This window comes from Trachinotus anak, unplaced genomic scaffold (genome assembly GCF_046630095.1).
Source record: "Trachinotus anak isolate AG129_WGS33_773 ecotype Australia unplaced genomic scaffold, CSIRO_AGI_Tana_v1 ptg000033l, whole genome shotgun sequence".
In the NCBI taxonomy this organism is placed as follows: domain Eukaryota; kingdom Metazoa; phylum Chordata; class Actinopteri; order Carangiformes; family Carangidae; genus Trachinotus; species Trachinotus anak.
The window spans coordinates 5,269,224-5,296,080 of NW_027273884.1; the positions used below are offsets into that span (position 1 = coordinate 5,269,224).

Consider the following 26,857-nt stretch of genomic DNA (forward strand, 5'->3'; position numbering starts at 1 on the left):
AGCTTTGAATACAAAGCTCTTCACTCTTCTCACTCCTGCTGGCTTCGCCATCCAACTAGTCTGCCTTAGTACTGGAACAGTGACTTGGTTAATTCATCAGTTTATCTACAGAAAATTACCCAATGACAATTTAGACAATAAAAACACAACTTGTTGGTTACAGCTATGCTTTGCTACAGCTTTTCTCTGTTTAATATTGTAAATATTTAATGTTTGACTGTTGGTCAAGCTAATTTAAGAATGGAACTCTAGTAAACTGTGACAGGCATTTGACTCTGATGTAAATAATTCACAAACTAATGATTAATCAGTTATTCCAAAAGGAATAGATTAATCAATAATGGAAATGAGTCTTGGTTGTAACCCTTGTGTCACAGGTGCATGTTGTCTGAACGGGTGTCTGTGAATGAGGATGCTAGATGTTAAATTACCAGTGTGACACAGTAAAAACATAACTAACCTCCGGTGTGAATATGAAAAAGCTTTGTAACCCTATAGTCAACGCTACTTGCCAGCTCATGATTAAACTTCAATCAGCTGAAGTGTGTAATTTAATAAAAAACTGAAACAGCTAGTCCCAGATCAGCAGCAGACTCTGATCTCATCTGTCTGTAGCAGCCCCTGACTGGTCAGTTGTTTTGTCTTTTGGTGTAAAACTTGATGACAGCATTAAATTTCATGAAAAAGTTTAGATCATAACATTTATTTAAATAACAATTTGACAAGCATTTTTCAACATGTAACACATTCTGCTGGATATCCTGAATACATTTCTTAGATAAAGTAATTTACATACAAAACTGTGCTTCTTTCTTGTGGATGTTTGTGTTGTGGTTTTGGTCTCGGTTTCCAATCTTTACAACCTTAGTCCTTTATCACCCCAAACAAAATGTGTGAATTTGAGGAATTATTGTATTGAAATCACAAATGAAAATGTATATGCTCTTATAGAGTATATACAGTCAGTCTTATACAGTATATGTCCCTGGATCTTTTCTCTATTGTGAAACAGATTTAAATGTGTACTAACTTCAGCAGAACTTTTCCTCTCACTCTCTTTCTACTTGGTTTCCGTGGGAACCGCAGAACAAAACCCTGAGCTTTCATGGGATGTTTTGAACTCCATATCCTCTGGCCTACTTCGGACACACACACGCACACACCGCACACACGCACGCACCACACACACGCACGCACGCACACACATGCACGCCTTGGCAGTGTGGATTGTAATATTGTGTTTGTGCGTGTGTGTGTGTGGTGTGTGTGTGTGCGCTGACCCTGTTCAAACCCGCTGACAGAGTTTTATTGCTCTGTCTGCCAGTCACTGTCAGGAAAGACTGCTGGTGTGTGCGTGCGTGCGTGCGTGCGTGTGTGTGTGCGTGTGTGTTGACGAGGTGAGGTTTGACTACAAGATTACCAGACAGTAGTGTTACCTTTTAATTTGTATCTAGTTCAGGGTGCTGTGTGTGTGTATCATCTCCCAGTCCTTTAGACTGGTAGAGTGGAGTGACTTGGGGTTTAGAGACAAAGTACTAATGCTCCCTGTGTCAGTAGAAAAAAATATGTGATTTATTATTATATAGTTTCTTTTTTTCAAGTCAGGAGAGTCTTTCACAGAGTCCAGGCCGCTAATCTGTTTTAATTAGTTTTAATGAACTAATGTTTTCTAAGTTACTTCTCTCATCTTCTGAACATTTTTGTGTTGGCTGGACTGCAACAGTAGTGATCATTATTTCCACCATTCCTCACCATTGGTCAAATGATAATAGCTCTGTTGGAATTTCAGTAGTATTAAAATACTGCATATGTGAGCACAGAGAGTAGGAGAGAAGCAGATGAAGTCTTGGATCTAACAGATACACTTTCCACTATTCTCAACACAACAAACATGTAGACGCTGTTATTATCATGTTGTAACAAATGACATTAACCTCCAGTGGTCAGAGCTACCGGAGGGTGATTTTCTCGATTGCTGAGTTAATTGCTGGTTGTCAACTACATGTCAAAGCCATCACCTGAATTTTCCTCTCTCTGGCTGTAAATGACTCGTTTGATTTGGCCTGAGTTACATTATTTCTTGAATGCACTGGAACACAGTGGCACTGTGGTGGTAAGAAACTTAAATTGCTGCAAGTCTGACCCACATGCAATATTGCCCATTATATCTCTGTATAAATCTGTAATGTTCCAGAAAAAAATCTGCATTTCCATCACCATGTCTCAGTATGGATCTAAATTCAGGATAAAAACTTGTAATGATTTTCTGTTTTTAACATTATAAATGAGTATAATATATGTAATAATGTGTCATTATCTTTTGTCTTGATTCATTTTTTAAAACTGACTTCATTAAAGTCATGTATTGTTCACATGCATGTGTTTTGGTCACCTATTGTGATGTCACTGAAATCTTCTGTTAGCTTTTCTTATGTGGTGCATCTTATGTCACATCACCATCCTGTCAGCTTGTGTTATTTTACATCCCAGTACAAATACTGTACTACGAAGTACTTTTACAAGTTCTTATTTAACCGGATGGATCAAGAAACATGTAACCAAAAGGAACTAATACAGAGCTCCTGAGGTCTGTAGAGGAGAGGAGCAGATTTTATTTTGAAAGTGGTCAAAGTGGTGAGATAGCTGCACAACACAGAAACTAGTGGCTCATTTAAAGTCAGATCTGCTGTTAGCTGCCACCATTTTATTGATCTTGGATTAGAAATAGGAGCCCAATGTGTTAGTGGGACATGGATTTAGGCCGTGTGTGTGTGTGTGTGTGTGTGTGTGTGTGTGTGTGTGTGTGTGTGTGCGCGCGCGCGCTTGCGTGTCTAAATAGGTCACTGTAGCAAACTGTATTGATCCCTTGTCAGTTATAAGCGTTAGATCCTGCTGGTGATGTTGCTGCAGAAGAATACCTATAGATCTCAACTCTCACTAGTACACGCACACATTTTGATCAGACATTGCCATTCACTGTATTTACAGTCTTAGTACTCACAGCACCCTCACACAAAACAATTCCTGTGGATGACAGTATTGTGTACACAGTATCAACATGATAATCACCAAACTGTCCTGAAATGCCACTATAATCACTTCACAACTTCACCACCTAACAAACTAAACACTGACCACTAATGATTTTTTTTCTTTTTCTCTTTTATGCAGTCATTCATTTTTTTGATGCATTTTCGTTTTATTTGTTTCAAGTGTTAAATAGTTGAAAAAACAAAACAAAAATACCTGCCCACCGTTGATCACTTGTCTTCAGCTTTGTTCATAGTTTTTCTGTCCTCCTGCAGGTACACTGGGCTCCTACAAGCCATGGCCAGACTAGCAAGAGCTAGACGGCCAAGGAGCCTGGTCCTGCTGCATGAGCTGTCTCTGTTAGACCAGCAGATGGATGCTCCTGTTTAGTTTATCAACATAAAACTGCATACTTGTGCTGTGCTCGGTTCCACCTGAAAATGATAATGACAGGAATAGAAATTGTTGGTGGCATTTTTACTAACAGAATATTTAACCACTGTTTCTAGTAAAACTAGAATATTGATGCAGCTCTACCGTGGTTTGTCACGCAGTCTGAAATAGCAGACATATGATGTGATATGAAACAATAACACCAGTTCAGTGAATCAGTCAAACGTTTATATGTGACTGTGGCCACGCAAACGAGTAAATTTAAGTTGCATTTTTTATCAATCAGTTTCTTAAAATTAGCCTTTGATTGTGTTCTGGCCTGACATGTAATATGTTGTCAAACTTACTTGTCGACCCCTGGTCTACAGTATAGTCATTGCATGAGTTTGTTATGAAGAGCTGATGATTTCATTTTGATTAGGGTTTGATATCAGTGACCACTAACACCGGCCCATCACTGACATCTGACTAAAAAGTTTATTAAAAGTTAAATTTAGAAAGGCTACTAGTGTGCTGACCAGTGTTGTTAAATAGTGGTAATTACAACTACTGTCATATATCAGACACAGTGGAGAGTAGCACTGATTTATCGAGCTGAGGGTCAGATCGTATTCTAACAGTCAAAGATGATCCACACACACTCTCCTCCTCTACAAGTGCTCTTGATCACTATTGTGACCTGGTGGCCATTATCTGATAGATATGTCTTTCCCAGGGGACCACTCTGTGTCCCACACTGTCCTCCTGCTTGGTAGCCTCTGCTGACAAAGCTGTCAGAGCCACACAGACTCTCTACCTTGGCTGACTTCAAATCCTAGAGTATAACTCTGTGCCGTTGCATATGACCTAACCCTTTTGATTTGTCAGATTACAGCACGTCTTTTACCGTGCCAATGTCACATTTTGATCATTTGTTGTCCCAGTATTGGTGCGAATCTAAGAAGAGCAAAGCTATTTTTCTATTTTTCATGACGTTTTTGCTTTTTGTTCAGTAAATAGTTTTTAAACCAACAAACAGTCAGTCAGTCGCAGTGATGAGCTGGAAAACCATCTCATGAGATTATATTTAGTGTTTAGTTCTCGGTTGTCATGGACTTTGTGGCTAAGCTTCCAGTCAAAGTCCAGCTACTCCTTTAAGTCATCTGGTAGCCAGCTCTCATGTTTTATTCACATGGTATTGTGTGTGTGTGTGTGTGTGTGAGAGAGACTAGTTTGGTCTCTCATTACATCCTGGTTTATAGTTCAGTGTAACACTATCTGCAGGTATTGCTCTCCCTCTACACTCAGTAGCTCAGGCCTGTCCCTGCAGCTCAGCTGTAACTGTGGTGTAAGCTGAAAGTGCTTTTATTTGCCCGGTTAGCAGATGACACTGCAGCCAAACGCATACACCAGCACAGGTCGTACAGAAAGTTTTCAGAAATGTGAATAGGTTTTTCAGTACTTATTCTGGAATGAAAAGCATTCGCTCCTGGTGGGGTGTTTCTTTCCTGACACACTCACATTTTCTCTCTCTCTCTCTCTCTCTCTCTCGCTCTCTCTCTCTCTCTCTCTCTCTCTCGCTCTCTCTCGCTCTCTCTCTCTCTCTCTCTCTCTCTCTCTCTCTCTCTCTCTCTCTCTCTCTCTGCCTCTCTCTCTCTCTCTGCCTCTCTGTCGACACAAGGGTGTTTCCTATTGGCTGCTTGCCTATACACACATGCACCCACACAAACATGAAGCACACAGGTCTGGGTCAGTTAGTGGCTGGACTTTGATTCATTTCTTGGATCAAAGTTGGGCAGCTCTTGTAAAAACAAGAACACAGTTAGATATACACTTTCAGCTCTGCTTCCACACTCACTGTTTATGTCACTACAGAGAAACTTAAATACATGGTATCAGGCTTTAATATAGTTTTGTTTAGGACAGGAGTTTGATAGAAGTATACTGATATTTGAATTGTGACAAGGACCTACCTTGGCTACTGATTGATAGTTTCTAGTGGCCCATTGTTTGTCAGTTATCAACATCACGTTAAAAGTGAGAATTAATTTGTTCTCTCTCTCTTTTATTCTCTCTCTCTTTTCCCCGACAACCCCTCAACCTCCCCATCTGTGCCACAGGAGACTTTACAGCAGTTAATAGTCATGCCCCTTCCCGACATCCTTTGCATCGCCAAGGATCCTATATCAGGTAACACAAACTCCTACACAATGTCACGTACACCCTATTGTTAATCAGGTCCTTTATATTTCCACTACAATCTTATATGCACTTGAATGGAGATGACAGACACAACATTCATCACTAAATGCAAAAAACTGGCTGGGAGTTTAATTACCGTCCTCGTGTTGTTAGTACTTTTAGTGTTAGTAGTAATTTTTCAGTGCAGGCACTGAAATGGATAAAAAACGTATTCATGTTTCTTCTTGTACTTTGTTAGTTCTTGATTCTAATGCCGTGACATCATTTCAAACACTTTCAAACACTCGTCTCCTGCAGAATCTAAATTATTGCTGCAAGAACAGGAGGCAGTTTCTATTGGCGGCTGATAATATGATTCATATTAGGTGCAGGATTCGGTCATTAAATGCCCTATTGATTTACTGTTTTGACCTTTAATTGTTTGTAAGTTTGATCATAACCACTGATAAAGGTAAAAATGGATGATATATTTTTTATCAATCTCATTACATTTTATTTAAGTATTTCACATAGTCTCACATGTGCACATCTGCAATGCAGACATTTTTAACTCAACAAAGTTTTCCTGTTTAAATAAAGGTGAAAAAAAAATAATGACAGAAACAATATACTAATGTGAGTGGGAGGTCTTCTCAGAATCTTAGTCATAAAGTTCATTGACTGAATCTTTGTTTGTGGGAGCCCAGTTGCAACAGATAGTATAAGTATAAGCATCATTCAAGACTGTGTTTGCTTACATAGAAGTTGTGCCGGGCTTTTTCTGACCATGAAGATTCACTGATGGAGACTTTTTCAGTTATCTTGTTGTGGTAATTTGATACAAAAAAAGGCCTTTTAGCAGACTCTAGAACATTTTACAGCCGATAGTTTTTATTCATATGCTCTGTCCATAAGTTCTCATGACATTTTTCTTACCTTAATAAGAAACCAAACTAAGTGTGAAAAATATTCATTACTCCAATGTCTGAGTAGGCAATGAGTACCAGTGAATAATGTATGAGGATACTTGAGTCTTTGTGGCAGATGTAGGAATGCACAACAGAAAAGTGTCAATATTGGCTGCATCTCTGCAGAGTTTAAAAACTTAACTGTTCCTGTTAAATTGTTCATGAATAACTATAGAGAGTCTGCAGTCAGCAGTGAAACGTTAGCTCTAGCACAGTATACTGCAACCTTTAGATCAGTTCTTCTTCTTCTTGTTAAATGACTTGCTGTGTGACCTTTTTTCTTGGAGTGACTTTGCACTTTGTAAACCCTGTTCCAAAACCTGCTGTATATTAATGTCTGTGATTTACAATATGTCTCTGTGTTGTGCTCCCACAGCGAAGAGCATGGAAGAACTGAAAAGGCTGTTGTTGCTGATACTAGGCTGTGCTGTTCAGGTAACACACACACACACACACACACACCCACACCCACAGCAGTTTACTTTGCCATTCAGTCTCTCTGAGGAAATGTGCTTGTGTCTGTTTAGTTTTGCATGTCTGAGCACAGCCGTTCAGTGTGTCTGCTGATAAGGTGCAGGGTGGGACTGGATATGAGCGGAACTGCTGGACTCAGAAACACATGGTTTTATATTAATGGTTTCCCACAGTAACAGTCATCAGGATTATGGAACTGTATATTGGCTATTTGACTGTCACATTTTGGTGATTTAAGAGCCTTGCTCACTCTAAGAGACGTTTAAATATTTGTGTAAGATAATTCAGAGTGCGAGTGTGAGTGCAAACCAGCAAGTTTTAGCTGAGTTCACAGGGTTACCAGTAAAGACAGGCCTGTCATGTGGAAGGTGGGGGCACAGGTCCTTTCTCTGTGTTTGTTCATTCAGCTCTTTGTTGTCTCTCATATCCACCTCTCCTGTGGCTCTAAACCTACAAGACAGTTTTTTTCCCATGTTTTCCTTTGATCATGGCTGCTGTGTTTCTCTCCTCTTCACTCCTTGATCCCTTATTTCCCTCCTTCTCTTTCTGTCTTCCCTCCTTTTGTCTCCCTCCCTCCCTCCCCCCCTCCCTGTACTGGTTCTACTGGTTCCATGAAAGAGGAAGGCCACGAGGGAGAGATGAATGGAAACACAGAAGAGGGAGGGGTTGAGAAAGCCACAGTAAAATGTTGTTGATATGGTTCAAAATAACTCTTTCTCTAGGTCAACAAACATTTGTCAAACAAACTTACATTTGACACCGCATCACACCGGTGCAATGGCAACACACCCAAACATCAACAGCCTGGACTTTTTGTTCCATCTGAATTTTTAAAAATTAAACAATTTTATTTAAATATGTTTCCTATTTTAATGTATTCCTTTGTGTGTGTGTGTGTGTGCGTGCGTGCGTGCGTGCGTGCGTGCGTGCATGCTCAGTGTGAGCGTAAGGAGGAGATGATAGAGAAGATCAAGCTGCTGGACATTGAGACTCAGGCTGCCATCGTCTCTCACATCCAGGAGGTCAGTGGAGCATGATGCTGCTGACAGAATAAACAGTGATGAGTACAGATCCCGAGTTCAAGTTGTTGTGTTTTCTAACCTTGCAGCATTTTTCATGGAATAATCTTAACTCGAGGTCCATTTACTAGTTTTTCTGGGGCTGTCAAACACATTTTGTGGTCTCCATCAGCTCCTGGTCAATAACCTTTGACCTCTTTGTTGTTGACTTTCATAGACAATATATGTTGTCTATTTGTGGTCTAGGTTCTGTGCTGTTTAACCGATGTAGTGTTCCACACAGTTGTCATGTGCCAGGCCATGATGGTGTCATACAGTCAATCAAGTCTTCCTTCGGGGGGCAGGGGCCTCAGATAATAAGTGATACCTGGGATACTCTTTCTCTAGCTTCCACTTCACTGATAAATGTTTAATTGACTAAACATTGCGGCTCTAGTCAATTAAACAGTTCGTCACTCGATAGAGTTTTAATCTGCAACTATTTTGATAATTGATTCATCTTTCAGGTAGTTTTCCATCAGAAGCGTTCTTGTCCTGCCTTCTTAGTTGTCAATATTTACCATTTTGTCTGCATCTGTGTGTGTGCGTTTTGCAGGTCACCCATAACCAGCTGAATGTTCTCGACCTGTCATGGCTAGAGGAAGGAGCAGAGGTTGCACATGAAGAGCTGGAGCCTCTGTCCCGTGACATGGCTGCATCGCTACGGCAACTAATTGACCAAAGAGACAGAGCCAGTGAGGTACTGAGACACAAACACAGGAGCCACTGCCAGGCTGAGAGTGTTATACTATTATCGTGATAGGAATCTTTTTGTTTACGTATCACATATGAAGATACAGTAACTATAAAAAAAAAAAATCCCAGCAGTTCGCTTTCTTGTAAGTGAGATATGAGTTTTAAGATGTGTCCGGGCATGTAACGCTGTTTCGCTAACGCTGTAGGGTTCACCAATGTATTGTTTGTAGCATTATTTCAATGGGAAAACAAGAATTAAATGTGAATTTAGCAAAAACATTTCTGCCTTCTAGGTGATTGTGGATCTGACCCAGGAGAGGGATTACCTGTTCAGTCAGCAGCCCCAGGAAGGGTGCAGGACCCCAGGCATGAGCAGCGTGGAACGTGGGCAGACATCTGGAGGTGTGGGAGTAAATGACGGAGGACTGGCTGTGACTATGTCTGGGCTGACCAAAGAGGAGAAGCAGCATCTGTCTGTGGAGCTCGCTGACACTAAGGCCAAGCTCCGCAGATACAGACAAGAACTGTATGTCTTCTCATCACATTAGTCAAAACCTCAATGTTGGCCTAATAACTTGAAACATAAGATCAATCTGATGTGATGTTGTAGTCCACCTGATACTAATAAGCCCTAAAAATGTTTTTTCATGGCAAATAATTTTTCAAGTTTGATTTAAGCAGCAGTTTTTCCCATCAGAGTAATCTAGAAAGTGTTTGTGTGTAGCACTGGTTTATGGCTGAACAGTGGTGATGCAGTGGCTGGAAGCCATTATACTACCAGCGTATAGGTCATTATGCTGTCTGGTCCTGATCAGTCTACAGTGTAATCACACGGGGGAGTCATCTATTTGGAGAATAACTATACACTCCCACTCTATACACAGCACCTGGAAGTTATTCTGCAGAACATGCTACCTAGATTCTTTTACCAAACACAGTAAAATAAAGACTTATAGTGTAACAAGTTTACTGTAAATTTCGTCTGTGACTTGTTAATCTCTTCAATTACTCAACCTATCTGGAAATTACCAGGGACGTGGAGCTGATTATACAGCATTACACATGTAAATGTTTTAATTGACCCTACTTATTTATATCTGTTTGTATCTGTTTGCAGGGAGGAGAAGACAGAGCAGCTGTTGGATTCAAAACATGAAGTGGAGCGACTGGATCAGGAGTTACAGAGACTGAAGCAAGAGGTCAGGACTCATTTATAACAGTGGTGTCAGATCTGCGTGACTGAAGGAAAATGTTATTGGACTGTGTGGTCTGCATTAGGGACTGACACTGATTAGTGGTATCTTTCGTTGCTGATTTGAATATATAACGGCTGCAGAATAGTCACTCTAGCTTAAATCAGATCTACCATAAGACTTCAGTTAGAAGCCAAGTCCTAATTAAACAGCAAGTCTCTTACTGGCCTGGTGTGGCTCCACATTTTGTCAAATGAACGCAGTCTCAATTAGACAACAGGTTCTTAGGATGTGTTGTCGCGAGAGATTAAAAAACCATGGTGGCAAAGACAAAAAGGTACGATGTGAAATTTAGTTACCAAATTTGCTCATGCAAATAAAGGTTTAAATAACTATGGTAACCTTATGCTTTCATCCATTCTAAGGTCAGCTACCGGTATGTTGATATGGGCGGCTCTCTCACTCTCTTTCTGTGCATGGGGTTGGCCTAGATCTCTTTATATTTATATATATTTTATATTTATTTAGATTTATAATGTTAATGATAGCCTGGTAATTTTTATGTGTAATAATCATACTGGTTTAAATAATCAATTTGATAGTATTTCCCCATCTTTGCTGTGCACGGGTATTGTGCGTAATAAGTGAAAGGCCTATCCCAAATATAGGCTGTTTGAATTCAGTGACTGAAGCAAATAAAAGCCCAGGTTATTAAGTTTTATGGTATTTGAAAAATTTCAGACTCTCTCCATGTCCAGCATTAACAAAATGTAGTTTAATTATCCGACTGCAGCACTTTAGGGTGGTTTCGTTAAACTCAAAGTAGCTCTATGCACTGCACCAAGTCAAACAGCAGGCTGCTGTTTTTTAATTTGTCCGTGCTGTTTTATAGTCAATTTGTGCTACTGGGCATTAAGAAATGGTGCCAGTGATTTAAAGAAGCACTGTGAGGTGATTTAACAGGTGACATGCCATAAGCACAGGAAGTTGTAATGCACATGAGAGTTTTTATAGCTGATACTGATCCATTTAAAAATGCCTTTAATCACACATGGGGCCAGTTGCACGAAGTGGGATTAGTAGGTTCGTAATCTTTCCTTAACTCAGGGTTTTCAGTAGCGTGAAGCCAGGTCACTTTTAACTGTGGCAGATCACCATGGTAAACTGTGCTTACATGCCCTGGAGTAGGTGAACATCAGAGGATCAGATTAAATGCTGCCAACAGCCACTGGAAATATGGAGTCATCATTCCTAAAATCATGAAATAAACAAAAGAGTTAACAGTGGAGTGACAATAAAGAGCAGTAGATATTTTTATAGATCAATAGAACTGGTTTGTCTTTCCATTCCACTCTGGTTTTAAACTGAGCTTCCAGCAAACAGAGGGACAGTTTACCATACTAAATACATATATTGTAATGGTTAGGAAGAAAGCAGGGCCCACCTGCAGACAAAGGCTGGATAAATGGGAAAGATGTATTAAATGACTTACAAAACTCAGGCTAGAGCAAAAACCAGTAAATCAAAAAACACACAAGAACAGAAACTTCTGTGGAGCAGAACTGGAACATGTCAGGGAGCCATCAAGGGAACACAGGAGCAAACAGGGCAACACTGAACAGACAAACTAACACAGACAACAGAGAGCACAGAGACTAAACAGACACAAGGGAGGCAGGGATAATAGAACACAGGTGAAACACATTAGGGCGGGGCAGACAATTAAACTGGAGGGAAACAGGACAAAGACAGGAAGTGAAAAACAACAAGAGACACACAAGGAAGTAATTTCAAAGTAAAAGAGGAAACAAACCAAAAAGTCCAAACAAAGAGAATCAAAACTATTAAAAAAAGTCCAAAAATAAAATGTCCATCAGGGCAAACCATGACACTATATAATAATGTCGTATTACATTACTGCAGCTCAGAATACCATGGGGCAACTTTGTAAGAAAAATAATCCACACTTTCATTTCCCATGTTTATAAATGCAACATTTTCCTCAGCTTGAGCTCATCAGACATTAACTACCTTTCTTCTCCTCCCTCATCTTCTCTGCTTTTTTTCTGACATTACGTTAAATATTTTTATATGCATCATGTTTTTTCACCATCAGACATAAAAAGCTGCTTACATATTATTATTATTATACACAGATTATACAGATTATATTGTTTATACAGTATTTCACCATGTTGAATATCACTTTCTGTTGTAGCTGTATCCAAATTTTCCTGTAGGTAGCACTGTTTGATGCCATTTCATATCAAGTAGTTTATTATCGTTTTAATGATGTTGTTTTTGTTGTGATTTCTGTCTACACACACTTTTATTCTAATAATAATAATTCAAATGTTCAATTTAATAGCAAATTCAGATTCACACTTTGTCTGTCTGTGTATATGATGAATAGGTTTATTATTAGTATTCATTAAATTCACTTAAGTGTTAATAATGCATATGTGTGTGTGGTTCAGAACCAGTCACTGTCTTGTGAGGCCCGTTCGGTGCGAGTGTACCGGGACGAGGTGGACTCACTGAGGGAGAGAGCGGCCAGGGTCGACAGACTGGAGACTGAACTGACCAGATGTAAAGAAAAACTCAATGATGTTCACTTCTACAAGAGCAGAGTTGAGGTACAACCACAGCTTCACGCTACACACAAGTATACACTTAACCATTTTGGATATCATGAGAGACTACCATACATCCTATTTTCGGATATGTTTCATTTCATGTTGTAGAGTTTTCATATCTTTTTGGTTTCTTTTTGCAAAGCATAACACAGTATGAACACTGGCACTGGCAGGACACTAACCATGTGTGTGTGTGTATGTGTGTGGGGTCATTTAGGAGCTTCGTGAGGACAACCTGACTCTGATCGAGACAAAGATGTTGTTGGAGGAGCAGCTGTCAGCCTCCAGGGGGCGCTTTGAAAAACTTCACACGCTGGAGAAAGACAACCTGTTACTACGAGCTAAGATACATGACCTTGAAATGGTATTAGGCTATACCTGTCTGTTATAGTCATATACAAATACATTTGTTCTGCAGTATTAACAAATATTCTACAGCACAATGTCATCTTTAAGTTGTTTAAAGGTATTTCCACTTAAAAAGACAAAAAAAGGAGACACTTGAACGTCCTGCAGATTTTTTTTCCCGGAACCATCATATATGTTTGTTTAACTGCCTTTCTTCTTCTGTGTGTTTTTAGGGTTTGAGAATACTTGAAGGTTAATCTTTTGTGTGTATGTTGTGCAGGAGAGGGACAATGAACGTCAGAGGCTGGAGGAGCTGGTGGAGGAGAACATGCTGCTGGAGATCGGACAGAAACAGAGTATGAACGAGTCAGCTCATCTAGGCTGGGAGCTGGAACAGCTGACCAAGAACCATGACAACACTAACACAGAGAGTAAGAAGCCCACTTTATTCTATTATCTTCTATTAGATGCCGCTCTGTTTTTGTTTGTTGTTGTCCCAACCAAAGTATTTCTCTCTGCTGCAGCTCGGAAGTCATTGGTTCATGAGCTGAATGAGTGTGTTTCCAGTCGAGTGTTGAAGCTAGAGAAGGAAAACCGGGAGCTACAGGCCTCTATAGAGAGACTGAAAGGGGAGAATCACCTCCTGCAGGAGCAGCAGCTCCATACGCAGGAGCTGGACAGGGAGAACCAGAGTCTCAGCAAGAAGGTGAGAGGCCTGGGTATTGTAGAGCCATTGTACAGTGAGGAGAAAATACTGAGAGTTTAGAAAAGAAAAGAGTTGCAGACAAATACATGCTATAATTGTTACAGAGACAAACTGATTCTATTGCTTGTCATTTATTTATATTGTACCTGTACCTTTGTCTTGTTTACTTATTTGTTTGTCAGCTGGAGCGTCTTCAGGTCTTGTTGGACCAGGAGAGACTGACCAATCAGGACATGGAATCTCTGGGAGAGGAAATATTGAAGGAAAAGCAGAGTCTGGAGAGAGAGATGCATGCTCTGAGGGCAGAAAAGGATCGGCAGGTAGTTAACACAAATCAAAGTCAGATAAAGTATGAGGCGGAAATGTTTTCTTAGTTTTTTTTTTTTGACACCCTTCTGCCTTTGTTTTCCTCGTCCAATCAGATCTCAGAGTTGGAGAGTGAGAAGCAGCACCTATCTGATGCGGTGGTGTCCCTTCAGGAGCGTGCACAGTCTAACAGTGAGGCAAGGGTCCGTGAGGTGGAAGCAGAGAACCGATTACTGCACCAGAACATCACTGACACCAGCTCCCGGTTGGCCAGCTTGGAGACTCAACTCAAAGTATCCAGTGAGGAGGCAGAGAGGCTGAGGGAGAGGGCAGGTCGGTGCGAGGAGGCGGAAAGAGAGGCGGCGAGGCTAGAACGGAGCAGGGACACGCTGAACAAAGAAGTAATAATATTAATAAATAATTCATTTATTTATGATGTATTCCTAATTTAAAACCATCATATATCTACAAAAATTAGTCTATAAGATGCACTTGTCCCCGTTTTGCTTCCAGGTGTCCTCTCTGCGTGCATGCAGCGAGCAGTCAGAGGTTCTAGAGAAGCAGGTGTCCTCGCTGGAGCAGGAGGTGTGCAGGCTGAAGCGGGAGGCAGAGGAAGCCCAGCAAAAGCTGCAGCAGCTGGGGAAGTACGAGGCGGAGAATGGCCTGCTGTCAAAGGAAAACCTGGACCTCCGCTGCACACTGGAAAACCTGCGCTCCTCATCCGCCCGCCTAGCCACTCTACAGGAGGAGCATACGAACATGCAGAAAGGAACGCAGGAGCTAAAGAGGAGGGTGGAAGAGGTCAGAGAGGAGGCACAGACAGAGAGGAAGAGGGCAGAAAGGCTGGAGTTGAACATGGCAGCTCTGAATCAGGAGAAGCATCGCTTAGAAGAAGAAATAGAGAGGAGTAAAGAGGAGAGGGAAGAGGTAGAGAGAGAGAGGCGGGAGACACACAGCAGAGAGGAGGAATGGAGAAGGGAAGTGGAGGAACTAAAGGAGGAGCGGAGAAGAAGGGAGGAAGGAGACAAGGAGAGGAAGAAGCTCCAACTGGACTTTGAGCAGTCAGAGAAGGGCAGAAAGCACCTGGAAAAGGAGAGCTTGAAGATCAGAACCCTGCTGGAGGGGAAAGAGACAGAGCTGGAGGAGAAAACCAGGCGATTGGCTACAGTGGAGAAGGAGGGCATGGCTCTAAATAAGGAAGTGGACAGGCTGAAAGAGGTGTCAATCAAAGCCAAAGAGCTGGAGAGGGAGAACAAGGAGCTGCAGAAACAGGCGACCATTGACAAGAGAACTCTGGCTACTCTGAGAGAGGTGAGAGGAAAAGACTGGCGCCACAAAAAATCTTTAGAAATTATTCTTTATTTTTGACATGCAGCAAAAGTTTTTAATGGAATAAACAACAGTTCTTGTCAGCACAGCAGAGCTGAAACATATAACATTATTCATATGGGTAAAGGCTTCCCACCCACAACCAGAACAGTATGTGACAAAAACAATCTCACCACAAGATTATTATCTGGAACATTCAGTTGTATCACAGGATCTTTCTCAGTCTGTTTGTCATTGAAGACATTCAGATTTTCTGAGCATTTTGAGGACCACCATGTTGGCTTACAAGTTCCTCACCTTGAAAACCACATTTGACAAAACAGTCTCAACACAAAGTCAATTTAGTGTTTGTTTCACTTCTATCATGGAAATTTGAACTTAAATAGTTTCATGACAACTGGGCAATTTCTGTTTGTTGAGGAAGCTCATGTGATATGATCAAAAGCATTTATGATGATACTGTTTTGTCAAATACTGTTGCCAAGGTCCAGAATAAACTCTGCCATAACCCTATAACCACTTACAGCGTGCACTATAGCAAGGAGAGAACACACACTGGTTAATATCCAACACCAATCATTTTAGACCTACAGTTTCCATTGTTCTTAGTAAGACATGCGCTTTATCATGTGTGTGGAAATGTATGATGTGCATGTAGAGTTTCATAGTGGTGTATCGCACATCTTTGTGTGTGCAGGAGTTGGTGTCTGAGAAGCTGAGTGTTCAGCAGCAGAGTGTTGAGTTAGAGAGACTCAATGAAGAGCTGGAGAAGTTTGGACTGAACAGAGAGAAACTGCTGCAGCAAGAGTACACACAGGAGGACAGGTATCCCTCTCTCTTACATGCAGATTTTAGCCCTACTCTTAGCCCTTAACGATGTTTGTTTGAAGCTTTCTCGAGAACCACTCATCCAAAATACTTCACAGTCGAAACCCACCAAGCCTGAATTTGATCAGATGAGTGGCTGCTGAGACGTTCCTCCATTTATTAGAAGGATGGACGTGTAACTCACTGACTCACTGATGTCTTTTGTGTGTGTATGTCAGCAGGTACAGGCTGCTGGAGTCTCGGCTGGAGGAAACTGTCCAACAGACAATGAAGATTAAGGAGGAGAAAATCTCCTCTCTGGAGAAGAAGCTAGAAGAGGGCAATGCACTCAATGCTACCCTGCGTGCTGAGCTGGCCACTGTAAGGACACACATGCCCTGGCTTCTCCCAGCCTGCTCTCTAGATTAGAATATACAGAAATAATACTTTGTGCTTTGGGCTGCACATGACACTGTGCTGTGTGCACCTGGTTTCTTTGCCTCTGAAACCAGACCAATCACAACACACCTCACTGACTCAAGTCATGGGGTTTATTTATTTGGCACAAAGTGTTTGACGATTAAAATATTTGCAGTGGGGCATCTTATATACTGTATTATTTGATTACCGTATTTTCCGCAGTATAGGGCGCACTGGATTATAAGGCGCACTGTCAATGAATGGTCTATTTTCGAACTTTTTTCATATATAAAGCGCACCGGACTATAAGGCGCATTAAGCGAAACAAAACAGTCAGATAAGTCAGTCAAACTTTATTAAACGCGTTCACAATAACTCCCAACCTTGTTCAGTTGTAACACGTAAAAAAAACACAGTTTGATACCGCTAAATCAAACGTTAGCGTATTCACAATAACTCCTTATAGGTCCTTATACACACACACCGTAATATTATGGTGAAGCACAGTATGTATTACTCCGCGACGCTCCTGACTACGATAGCCGTAATGCTGCAAGCGGTGCGGCTTTGTAGTTTACCAAAGTCATACTGAAACATTTTGACAGAGCGCCGTGAGCGCCGTGTACCACACAAAATCGCTTCGAGGTCAGTAAGCACAACCAGAATTAATCCATATATAAGGCGCTCCGGATTATAAGGCGCACTGTCGTTTTTTGAGAAAATTAAAGGCTTTTAAGTGCGCCTTATAGTCCGGAAAATACGGTAGTACTTTAGGAGGTTCCCCTTCCTTGGTTGGAAAACAATATACCATTATGTATGACTTAACATTTATTTATCCACTTATTTAACAAAACTGTGATTCCCTAAAGAAATTAAGGACCAAAATAGACTAAATTTGACGGCATTATTCAGCCATGTTGATCATGAATTCTTTATACTGGTATGCTACTATAAGTAATTTAATTATAGAGTGTGTTAAAATATATACAAATGATATATATATGCATGTATATATAGGCTCATAATGCTGCCCTGAGGCAGAATCAGGAGGAGGAAGAAAACCACACCTACCAGCAGCACTCAGGTGGCAGCCAGGGTCAAGGATCAGTCACTGCTGAGCTTCTACGCATCAAAGATCATCTTATTGATGTAGAAAAAAATGTAAGTAATACATCTCTAACTCCTGAATAAAATACATTACTACTTAAATACTAAATACTTCTTACCTTTAATTTTTAATTTTTTAATTTTTATTTTCCTACTTAATTTGACCTGCTGCTTTATCTGATGGTTGTGTTACTGGTAGAAACGTCTCATTTGCTCCATATTTAATAGCATTTATAACATCAATAGCATTCTTGTTATCTGAATCCTAACGTGTGCTACAGAAAAGCTCCTGTCTAAATATTATCAGTTGTGATACTGGAGTCTGTATTTGCTCTCCATCTAAATGTTTATGCTGTCATTATTTTCTCCAGAATGCCTCTCTGCAGACAGAGAGCAGTCTATTGAAGGATCAGCTCAAACAGATGGAGAACCAGAACACTTCTCTTAACAACCAGATGGCGGCACTACAGCGACACACCACCACCCTGCAGGAGCAGAATTCAGCCTTACACACACAAATAGCAAAAGTGCAGGTACGAGTGTATCATTAAACAAATTTAAGAAAGATCAGTTTGTAGCTCATTATGCTTTTTTTAAATGTTGATTTCCAATGGATCTCTTAGGTGGAGAACTCCACAGTGTCGTCTCAGAGTGCATCTCTCATGGCCCAGAATGCTGTGCTGCAAGGCCAAGTAACCGCCTTAGAGACAGAGATAGAGTCATGGCAGCGACAGCGTGAGGAGGCGTGGCAAGGTCGAGAAAACGTGCTCAGCGACCATGAACGCCTGCTGAGTGTCCATGAGAGACAAGCTCACGAATATGAGCAGCTGATCAGTCAACATGCTGCGCTCAAGTGTAAACAGAGGGCGCTAGAGGGTGAACACCGGACTCTGCACGGCAAGTAAGTTTATAACGTACAAACCCTGCTAACAGTGTTGAGATAGACAGTCTTTGATAATCCTCATCTTACGTAGTCCTCTGGCAGAACACTGTGAGGTGAACACATGACCAGGACATTGTCAGTGAGGACGAGAGACCATCTAGTAATGGAATCACACCAGCTGCGACACCTATCATCATCATTACTATATTATTACATAAGTACTTGGGCCAGACCGCACCCATCTTCAAAGCTGTGATGTCAACTACACGCCTGTAAACTTTCATGACTGTGTCTTGCACAAATCTGCATCGCCAGAGTACTCAAAACCACCTCTGCAGTAGTTCCTGCTATGGTTGGTGTCTCCAAGACCACGATTTGCCATGATGACACACACACACGCACGCACGCACGCACGCACGCACGCACGCACGCACGCACGCATGGCTGTGGATGGCTGTGGCTCAGGAGGTGAGCGGGTTGTCAGCTAATCAGTCTGCATGTGGAAGTGTCCTTGGTTTAAGATACTGAACCCCAAACTGCCTCTGACGGCTGTCTGAGCAGTGTATGAGTGTGTGTATGGTAGAAGCTCTGTATGAATGTGTGTGTGAATGGGTGAATGTAGTTTGTCGTGTAAAGTGCTTAGAGGGGTCGATAAGACCAGATAAGAGCGATATAAGTCCATCTGCAGCCAGTTTTACACAGACGAAGATGAAAACAACACCAATCACGATGTCACCGCTGGTGAAAAATGTATATTGTGTATATCATGGTACTTATGTTTAACTGGCAGAAACTTTGTGTTGAGTCATATGACAAATGAACTGTTGCTTTATAAGCATTTCAACAGCGTCTGATGGAATAAAGTGATGTTAAGTAACCATAAATCAATGTTTGTTTCATAACTAAATTTAGCATTTAGCTGTACTGTGTTTTCAGTAATAGTTGTAATATAGTTGTAGTCAATTAATGACTGAGACATAGTATCTAGATTTATTGCTGCTTAATAGCACACAACAGAATTTCATTAGACTTCTACTGTAAACAATAACCGAGATGCATGGAGTCACATAAAGAAAAGTAGGGACCATACATGGTGTGGGCTACATGGTATCACGTGTTTATGTAAACAGTGTAACCAAACATGTCCATGAGGCTTGCTCAAGGTGTAATGACACTATCATGTAGAAATAACCCCTGTCTGCTCTGTGTGTGTCTGTTTGCAGGTATTGTATTTTGCTGCAGCAGAAGGAGAAATGGGAGGAGCAGGAGAAGCGTGGTCAGAAAGAGAAGGAGGAACTGAACCAGGAGATCCAGAAGAATCAGCTGCTACAGCAAGTGAATCAAGAACTCAAAACTGAAGTAAACAGGTACGCTATTTTTGCACACAGTCACACTGTGATATTTACAACTAGAGGGGATCGTACCTTTGTACCTTGTACAATATATTTTCATGTTATTCATGTTATTTTTCATGTTATTACTGATTTTTGAATTTTCAATTTATTTCTGATATTTATCATGTAATCTGATCCTGACTGGTAAAAGAATATTAAGTCCAGTATCAGTTCCAAATCAGTGTAGAGGTTATTTTCTTTAGGTATAAGCATTGACAGGTTCAGGTACAGTGTTAGTTGTGGTTCGGTTAATGTTTGAGGAGTGTGGGAGTACAGTCTTCTTCTATTCCCCCTGTAGACTGACAGAAAGCCAATCGCAGCACTCAGAGCACAGTGAAGGGCTCCAGCAGCGCATGAATGAACTCAAGAGCTCATTAAGCTCTGCCCAGCTGGAAGTGAGTCAATGGATGGCACGATACGATTCACTAATGGAACAACACCAGGGCCTGGATCTGACCATGACCAAACTAGACAACCACTGTGAGGTAAATGGGACCTTTTATTTTTCCTTGAGGCGCTGGGGAGAAACAAGCAGAGCTGTGTTTGACTTCAAACCTGCGAATGGGTCTCTTCACTATCATGATCACTATCTATTTATTACGTTCCTGACCTGACTCCTGTTTGTCTGTGTGTGTGTGTGTGTGTGTGTGTGTGTGTGTGTGTGTGTTTAGCTGTTGAGTCGACTGAAAGGGAACCTGGAAGAGGAGAATCACCACCTTTTGAGTCAGATCAACCTGCTGAGTCAGCAGAACCACACTCTGCTGGAGAGGAGCATGGAGAGCAAAGAGCTGTATCATCAGGAACAGAAACTATACATGTAACTGCAGCACAAACTACACACCATATATTACCTGTACTTAGGTGTATACTGTACATCACACTGAACGATAAGGTAGACACAACTATCAACATCTAATTATCTAGAAATGCCGTCAGAAAATGGACTTATAGATAATATGTATTGAAAATGTCAAAATTAGGAAGGTTCAGAGTGAACAATACTGCAAAATTTCAGTGATGTTTTTCTTTCCTTCTTTCTATCTGTCATCTCTCTCTCTAATTAGTGATAAGCTGAATTCTCTTCGTCGGCAAAAAGAGAAACTAGAGGAGAAGATCATGGACCAGTACAAGTTCTACGACCCTACACCTAAAAAGTAATGCATCATTAACAACACCTTATAGAACAAATATACACTGTACACTTATTAGTTATATACTATTAGTAGGGTTTATTTGGGAAGGGTCACTTGACGACACTCAAACAGCCAATCACATCGCAGGACTGAAGCTATTTCTAACCGAGCTTTTGGCAGTAGTTGAGTAGAGTTTTTGTTTTTGCCTTCATAGCAGTATCAAAAGTCAGACGGATACAAAGAACACATTCAATACAGAGTCTCCAACACCAGCAATTTGACCCATTTCCTTGTACAGGGAAAACTTTGCAGCCTATAACAAACAAATCAACAGGCACTATCCCACAATTCATGCTGCTGCTTTTCTTGTATCGCAAAAGACACAGGACTGATCATACATTGTACTGAAGCCAAAAATGAATTTAATTTAGAAACATGCAGACCTTTCACACTGCAGGGTTTTAAATTATTTATACTGACAGGATTAAGGATTACAGCATTTTCTATATTTAAATAGATTTTCTGTTGGTACCTCACATGATTCTTCATGATGACTTAGTCATTTTTCAAATTGTATCACTGTCGGAGTTTAAGTTTAGAGGAATCTTTAAGTTCAACAGGAATTTTTGCTGTATCACCAAGTCTGCATAAAATATGGAATATTTGTAAAGTGATTTTTTTTTTTCTTTTTTTTCATGTTATAATTATCACCATAACCATAAATATGCTTATTAATGGTTATTATATAACAGATATTTTGTTGTGTGTTGTCAGGAGGAGCCAGTGGTCTGGAGCCAAAGCTTTAGTCAAACTGATTAAACCCCGGAAGGAGAGCAGCAGGGAGAGGGGGGGTGACCGAGACAAAGAAGGGGGCAAGGAGAGAGAAAGAGCAAAGAGTGCCCCTGACATTCCCCTACCTGCCCCACCCCCCCTCCTCCCCCCTGAGACACCGCCCCCTATTCCTCAGCGGATGGGAAATGACTTGCAGGATGGTGGCCATGCTCACAGTAACCTTAACAACCACACCACCAGCCCCAGCCTGGGACCCCAGAGTCCAGCACTGACACCCATCAGCCGAGGTAAACACACTCTACACACAAAACCATGTTAAACTCATCCAAAGATAAACAACAACACTCTTCATACAGTGTTAATCACCTGGAGATGTCTGCAGATGGGTCGTTTTAATTTGAGGACAAAAATTTTACTTTGATAAAGACACATTCACACATCAGAATGAATATTTGTTTCATATTGACATTGGAGGATAAACCAGTGGTATGGTTTCCTCTTTATAGAGTATGGTGGTGCTGAAAAGTGTATAAATATGATTATACACTCATAATTATCATAATGAAATACATTCACTATCTTGTAAGTACATTTCAATATTATTTTGCCACAAAGCTGATGACAAACAGGACTTTGGATGAGGTGCACCTCCATGGTGAACCTGCACAGGGCACTGTTGACCATCATATTACTGACTGGATGTCTGACAGGAACTTTACACCTCTGTTTCTCACAACTGTTAACGTCCACTGGATCTTTTCTTCACTGTCTAACCTGTTCTTTTACTGGGACATATCAGGTCTCTGGTCTGTTCTGGCCTAACATGAGCAGTTTTTCAGATACATTCATTTTATATTTCATATTTTCAGGCATTATCTGATTCTTTGATGAACTTACAGCCCATGCAACAGTTTGTTTGGACTTTCAGTTCAAGTTTTTGATAGGCACGGTTAACTATATGTTGAAAGGGAATGATAAGAATAATTATGTATTGGAGTTATGTATTTGCACAAACAATACAAAAATATCATTTCAAACGTTAATTCACACGTTTCCATTATCATTATTTTCATATTTTCACTTAAGTCAAACAAAAAAGGAAAACACTAACACTATTAGATTTTGGTGGTCAAAGGTCAAATGTCAGTGTGACTTCACACAACATGGTTTTGGCCTTGTGAACGCGATATCTCAGTAACGCATTGAGGGATTTTCTTTGAATTTGGCACAAACATTGATTAGGACTCAAAGAACTGATTAGTTTTGATGGTCAGAGGTGTCGACACAAAACACTTTTTAGCCATTACTCAAGACATCACACAGCAATTATCACAACATTTCACAAATGGTTAATATTTTATATGTTTCTGGAGAAACAGGGATTTAATCTGACATGTTTACACTTTATCCAGAGACATTCTGCATAAATTAAACAACAAAAATGTACTTTCATCATAATGTCTGGCCATCAGTGACTGTCGTGTTTGACATCACAACAAAAATATCTCCCAGACTGCTGTCTCTGCATCGACAGACATTTATTTTTGCATCTACATAACCATTCAGCATAATCAAATAACAGTGAGAACATAAGAAAACAGTTGGTTAAAAAGAACAGATTATGGAGATTGCAGATTATTAAATCAGGGCCACGACACTAATAGGAATTATTGGTGTTTCACAGTGACATATAATTTGATGACGGTCACAGTTAGACCTTTTTTTGAATGAAAGGGTCACATGCAAAAAATGATAGGAATCACTACCTAATGCATACTCTTTATCATTCTTCTTAATCTTAATAGAAACCTGGGTTCTAATGCATGGTGCTAAGTGTTTTTCTGTTTTCTGTTTTACTGCTCTACTCTGAAATGGAATTCTGCTCATGGCTCAGCTCAATTCAGTCTTGCTTCAACAAGTGACCTTTAAAAGTCTTTTTCCACGGGCATGTGGAAGTTATACTTAACTTGTTTAAGGCAATAAGTTGAAACAATAAATCTTTCTAATTGCTGTACTATACGGGTAAATACACTCAGCCGGCAGTTTATTAGGTACAAAACTAAACAACAGTCCGGCAGTGAGTCCTCCTTCATGGAGGTTATGATGCTCAGTTTTTGTCAAAACTGTTTTAGAGAAGTGTTGATTCAACTTCATCATCTTTTTGGAGCCTACAGTTTGTGGTGCTGCTGAATGGTATTGTGTTAATCTGACACAATGCAATTATCTACCCCATTTATATCAATGAGGGTAGGCTAAATAACAGAAACACCTTTCTGTTTGATGTAATACAGTTCAACAGCAGCACAAACAACATCCTCCAGTATGATCAGCTGAACATCTCTCTGAACCAGTTTGAACACAAACTGAACATTATAGCCCTCATGAAGGAGGCTTTATGTCAGGGCCGTCATTTTAGACTGCATTTGTTTCAGCCAGGTGTTCCTAATAAACTGACCACTGAGTGTATTGTTTGACTGGATTAAAGGTACGCCTACAGATTTGATCTGTTGTTTCCTGTGCTTTCTACCAGTGATTAAACTTCGTTTTAATTCAGAGTGAGTTGAGCTCAGTTCGGAGTCTAATGCATGATTTTACTTCACAACAGTAAACAGAATTCCATGACTTGTGTGGTTCTAATGGGCTCTCTTGCATGACCTCTGTTATTTTATATTCTGACAATTATATACTTAGTAACTTCTTAACCATCTGTTTTACTCACTGTCATTGTTTATCATTTTCTACATTTCTCCATACCTCTGTCCTTTTCTATCTCACTCAGCTCCTCCTGCCCCAAAACGCTTCTGTTTTCTCCGCAGTAAAAGTCAAGACAAGCTCCTCCCCTCCTCCCCCCCTTCCTCCTCCTCCTCTTCCTCCTCCTCTCGCCTCTCCTTCTCTTTGAACAGACGACTGCGATTTTGGTCTTCCACTGACATCGCAGCTGACGTCATCACTTGCCAGTCACTGTCAACCAACGGAGTGTTCTAATACCTTCCTTCCTCCTCATCACCATTTCTAATCAACACATCATCATCATCATCATCACTGTCACTATCGCCATCAACGCCCATTGTTGCTCAAAAATGCACACATATCACACGTGCACGCTCTTCATGAACACTAATATTTGCAAACATTGCACACTCCCCGGGACAAATGAACACACCAAACACAAACAGGTGCATGTTGCTGTTGTGAGCCCACCAGTATTACTTGTAAGTAGTGTGTGTAGACATGATTTATGTATGTGTGTGTGTGAGTTTGTGCACAGACTCATGTTTCCAAGCACGCCAGGCTTGCCTTCATACATCTGCAGTTCTCTGTTTTTGATTTGTATCTGTATGTTTGTGTGTGCTTGAAGATACTGTGCATTCAGAGAGTGTTCAGACCCTGTCACCTTTTTTTCACATTTTGCTACGTTATGCTAAGATAAAAATAAATCTCTCTCAACAATCTACACTTCATGCTCCATGATGACAATGACAAAGTGAAAACAGAATTTTATAAAAACTGAGATATCACGTTGGCGCTAGTATGGAGACCCTTTTGTTATGACACCGGTTTCTCTTTATCATTTCTGAGATGTTTCTACACCTTGATTTAGAATCTTACTGTGGTAAACGTAATTGATTGGAAATGCTTTGGAAAGACACACTTTTTTTTAAATTTCCTTGGAGTTTCCAAAGAAGCATCTTAAGGACTGTGAGAAACAAGAATCTCTGTTTTGATGAAAACAAACTTTAACTGGCCCCACTTCTAAATATTATGTCTGGATAAACCAGGTAAACAAGGTACAAGGTCCCGCTCATCATCTGCCTAATATCATCCAAAGGAGTTTTTTTCTTTTGGGCACTTCTTGCCGTTATTCTGATAGTTGCAATGAGAGAGAGACAGGAAAGTCAGGGAGAGAGACAGTGGGGATGACATGCAGCAAAAGGCCACGGGTCAGATTCGAACCTAGGCCACTGTGGTTAGGATTACACTTTCATGATATGGCTCCACCGAGGCATCAGGGTGCCCCAGTACAGAGGTATCATTGATGAAATCCTGGTTTAGAGCACTCAGGACCTCAGACTGGACTGAATGGTTTACCTGTCAACAGTAACTAATGACCCTAAGCGCACAGCCAAGACAACACAGGAGTGGCTTAGGGACAAATCTCTGAATGTCCTCAAGTGGCCCATCCAGAGCCCTGACATCTCTGGAGACACCTGGAAATGTCTGTCCACTAACCTCCTCATCCAGCTCGACAGAGCCTGAGGGAATCTGTAGAGCGAATGACAGAAAATCCTCAAATCCAGGCATGCAAAGCTTGTCATGTCACCACAGGAACACTTGAGGCTGTAATCACTGCCAAAGGTTCTTCAGCTAAGTACTAAAGGGTCTGACTACTTCTGAGATTCCTCAGTTTGTTGTCATTATAGGGTATTTAATGTAGACTAATAAGGGAGAAAATGAATTAAAATGATTTTAGCATGAGGCTGCAACATAACAAAAAGTGAAAAAGTGAACTTTCTGAATGCGCTGTAGAGCTTTCTGCTTCACACAGCTTTGCCCCAGAGCTTTTCCTCACTCTGCAGCGTCAAGTCACCACATCAGCCAACATCTGCACACTTACCACCCACTGCCTCTGTGTCCCACTTGACTGTCTGCTGCCATAACTCTTAAGTATGAGTTATTCCAGCACAATGAGTTTATATGGGTTTTTAACTATGAATTTTCTTGCACTGATATTAGCTTTGCTAAAACTGCAACAGGCAAGATAAACAGGACTCATATGACCAGCAGCCTGTGGTGGCTAATATCAGTATCAGTAAGCAATGTTGGGTGCTACTGCTGTTCAGCAAAGGTTATATAGTCACACTTCAATTTTCCCAGTTTGCCCAGAATAACCATAAGAACAAAACACTAAACTATCTTTTGAGAGACAGATGTCTTTTAACACCGATAAAGATTAACAGAGATTCAATGTTTGGTCCAGATTTTTTTTTCTTGGGCTCTAGAAACATATTGAGACCATCACTTGA

General features: G+C 40.7%; 1 protein-coding gene across 5 annotated transcripts in view; it reads left to right on the top strand.

Moving 5' to 3' along the window:
• Positions 1 to 26,857, top strand: part of ccdc88c (coiled-coil domain containing 88C) — a 47,673-nt gene that overhangs the window by 10,256 nt on the left and 10,560 nt on the right. For 4 of the 5 annotated variants that reach the window (XR_011686879.1, XR_011686877.1, XR_011686878.1 and 1 more), the window contains exons 4-26: positions 5,523 to 5,592; positions 6,928 to 6,986; positions 7,964 to 8,047; positions 8,640 to 8,783; positions 9,073 to 9,305; positions 9,897 to 9,978; positions 12,450 to 12,608; positions 12,826 to 12,972; positions 13,237 to 13,387; positions 13,481 to 13,662; positions 13,845 to 13,982; positions 14,085 to 14,369; positions 14,482 to 15,279; positions 15,995 to 16,122; positions 16,344 to 16,485; positions 17,542 to 17,685; positions 18,003 to 18,164; positions 18,255 to 18,532; positions 19,738 to 19,881; positions 20,207 to 20,393; positions 20,580 to 20,725; positions 20,973 to 21,062; positions 21,816 to 22,120. Coding sequence is in view for 1 of the 5 variants with exons in the window: in XM_071471108.1 (XP_071327209.1) it covers positions 5,523 to 5,592; positions 6,928 to 6,986; positions 7,964 to 8,047; positions 8,640 to 8,783; positions 9,073 to 9,305; positions 9,897 to 9,978; positions 12,450 to 12,608; positions 12,826 to 12,972; positions 13,237 to 13,387; positions 13,481 to 13,662; positions 13,845 to 13,982; positions 14,085 to 14,369; positions 14,482 to 15,279; positions 15,995 to 16,122; positions 16,344 to 16,485; positions 17,542 to 17,685; positions 18,003 to 18,164; positions 18,255 to 18,532; positions 19,738 to 19,881; positions 20,207 to 20,393; positions 20,580 to 20,725; positions 20,973 to 21,062; positions 21,816 to 22,120 (4,258 nt within the window). In the remaining 4 variants the exon portion in view is untranslated. Of the gene's footprint in view, positions 1 to 5,522; positions 5,593 to 6,927; positions 6,987 to 7,963; positions 8,048 to 8,639; positions 8,784 to 9,072; positions 9,306 to 9,896; positions 9,979 to 12,449; positions 12,609 to 12,825; positions 12,973 to 13,236; positions 13,388 to 13,480; positions 13,663 to 13,844; positions 13,983 to 14,084; positions 14,370 to 14,481; positions 15,280 to 15,994; positions 16,123 to 16,343; positions 16,486 to 17,541; positions 17,686 to 18,002; positions 18,165 to 18,254; positions 18,533 to 19,737; positions 19,882 to 20,206; positions 20,394 to 20,579; positions 20,726 to 20,972; positions 21,063 to 21,815; positions 22,121 to 24,612; positions 25,046 to 26,857 lie in introns of all 5 variants that reach the window. The other variant, XR_011686880.1, reaches the window with a different exon arrangement.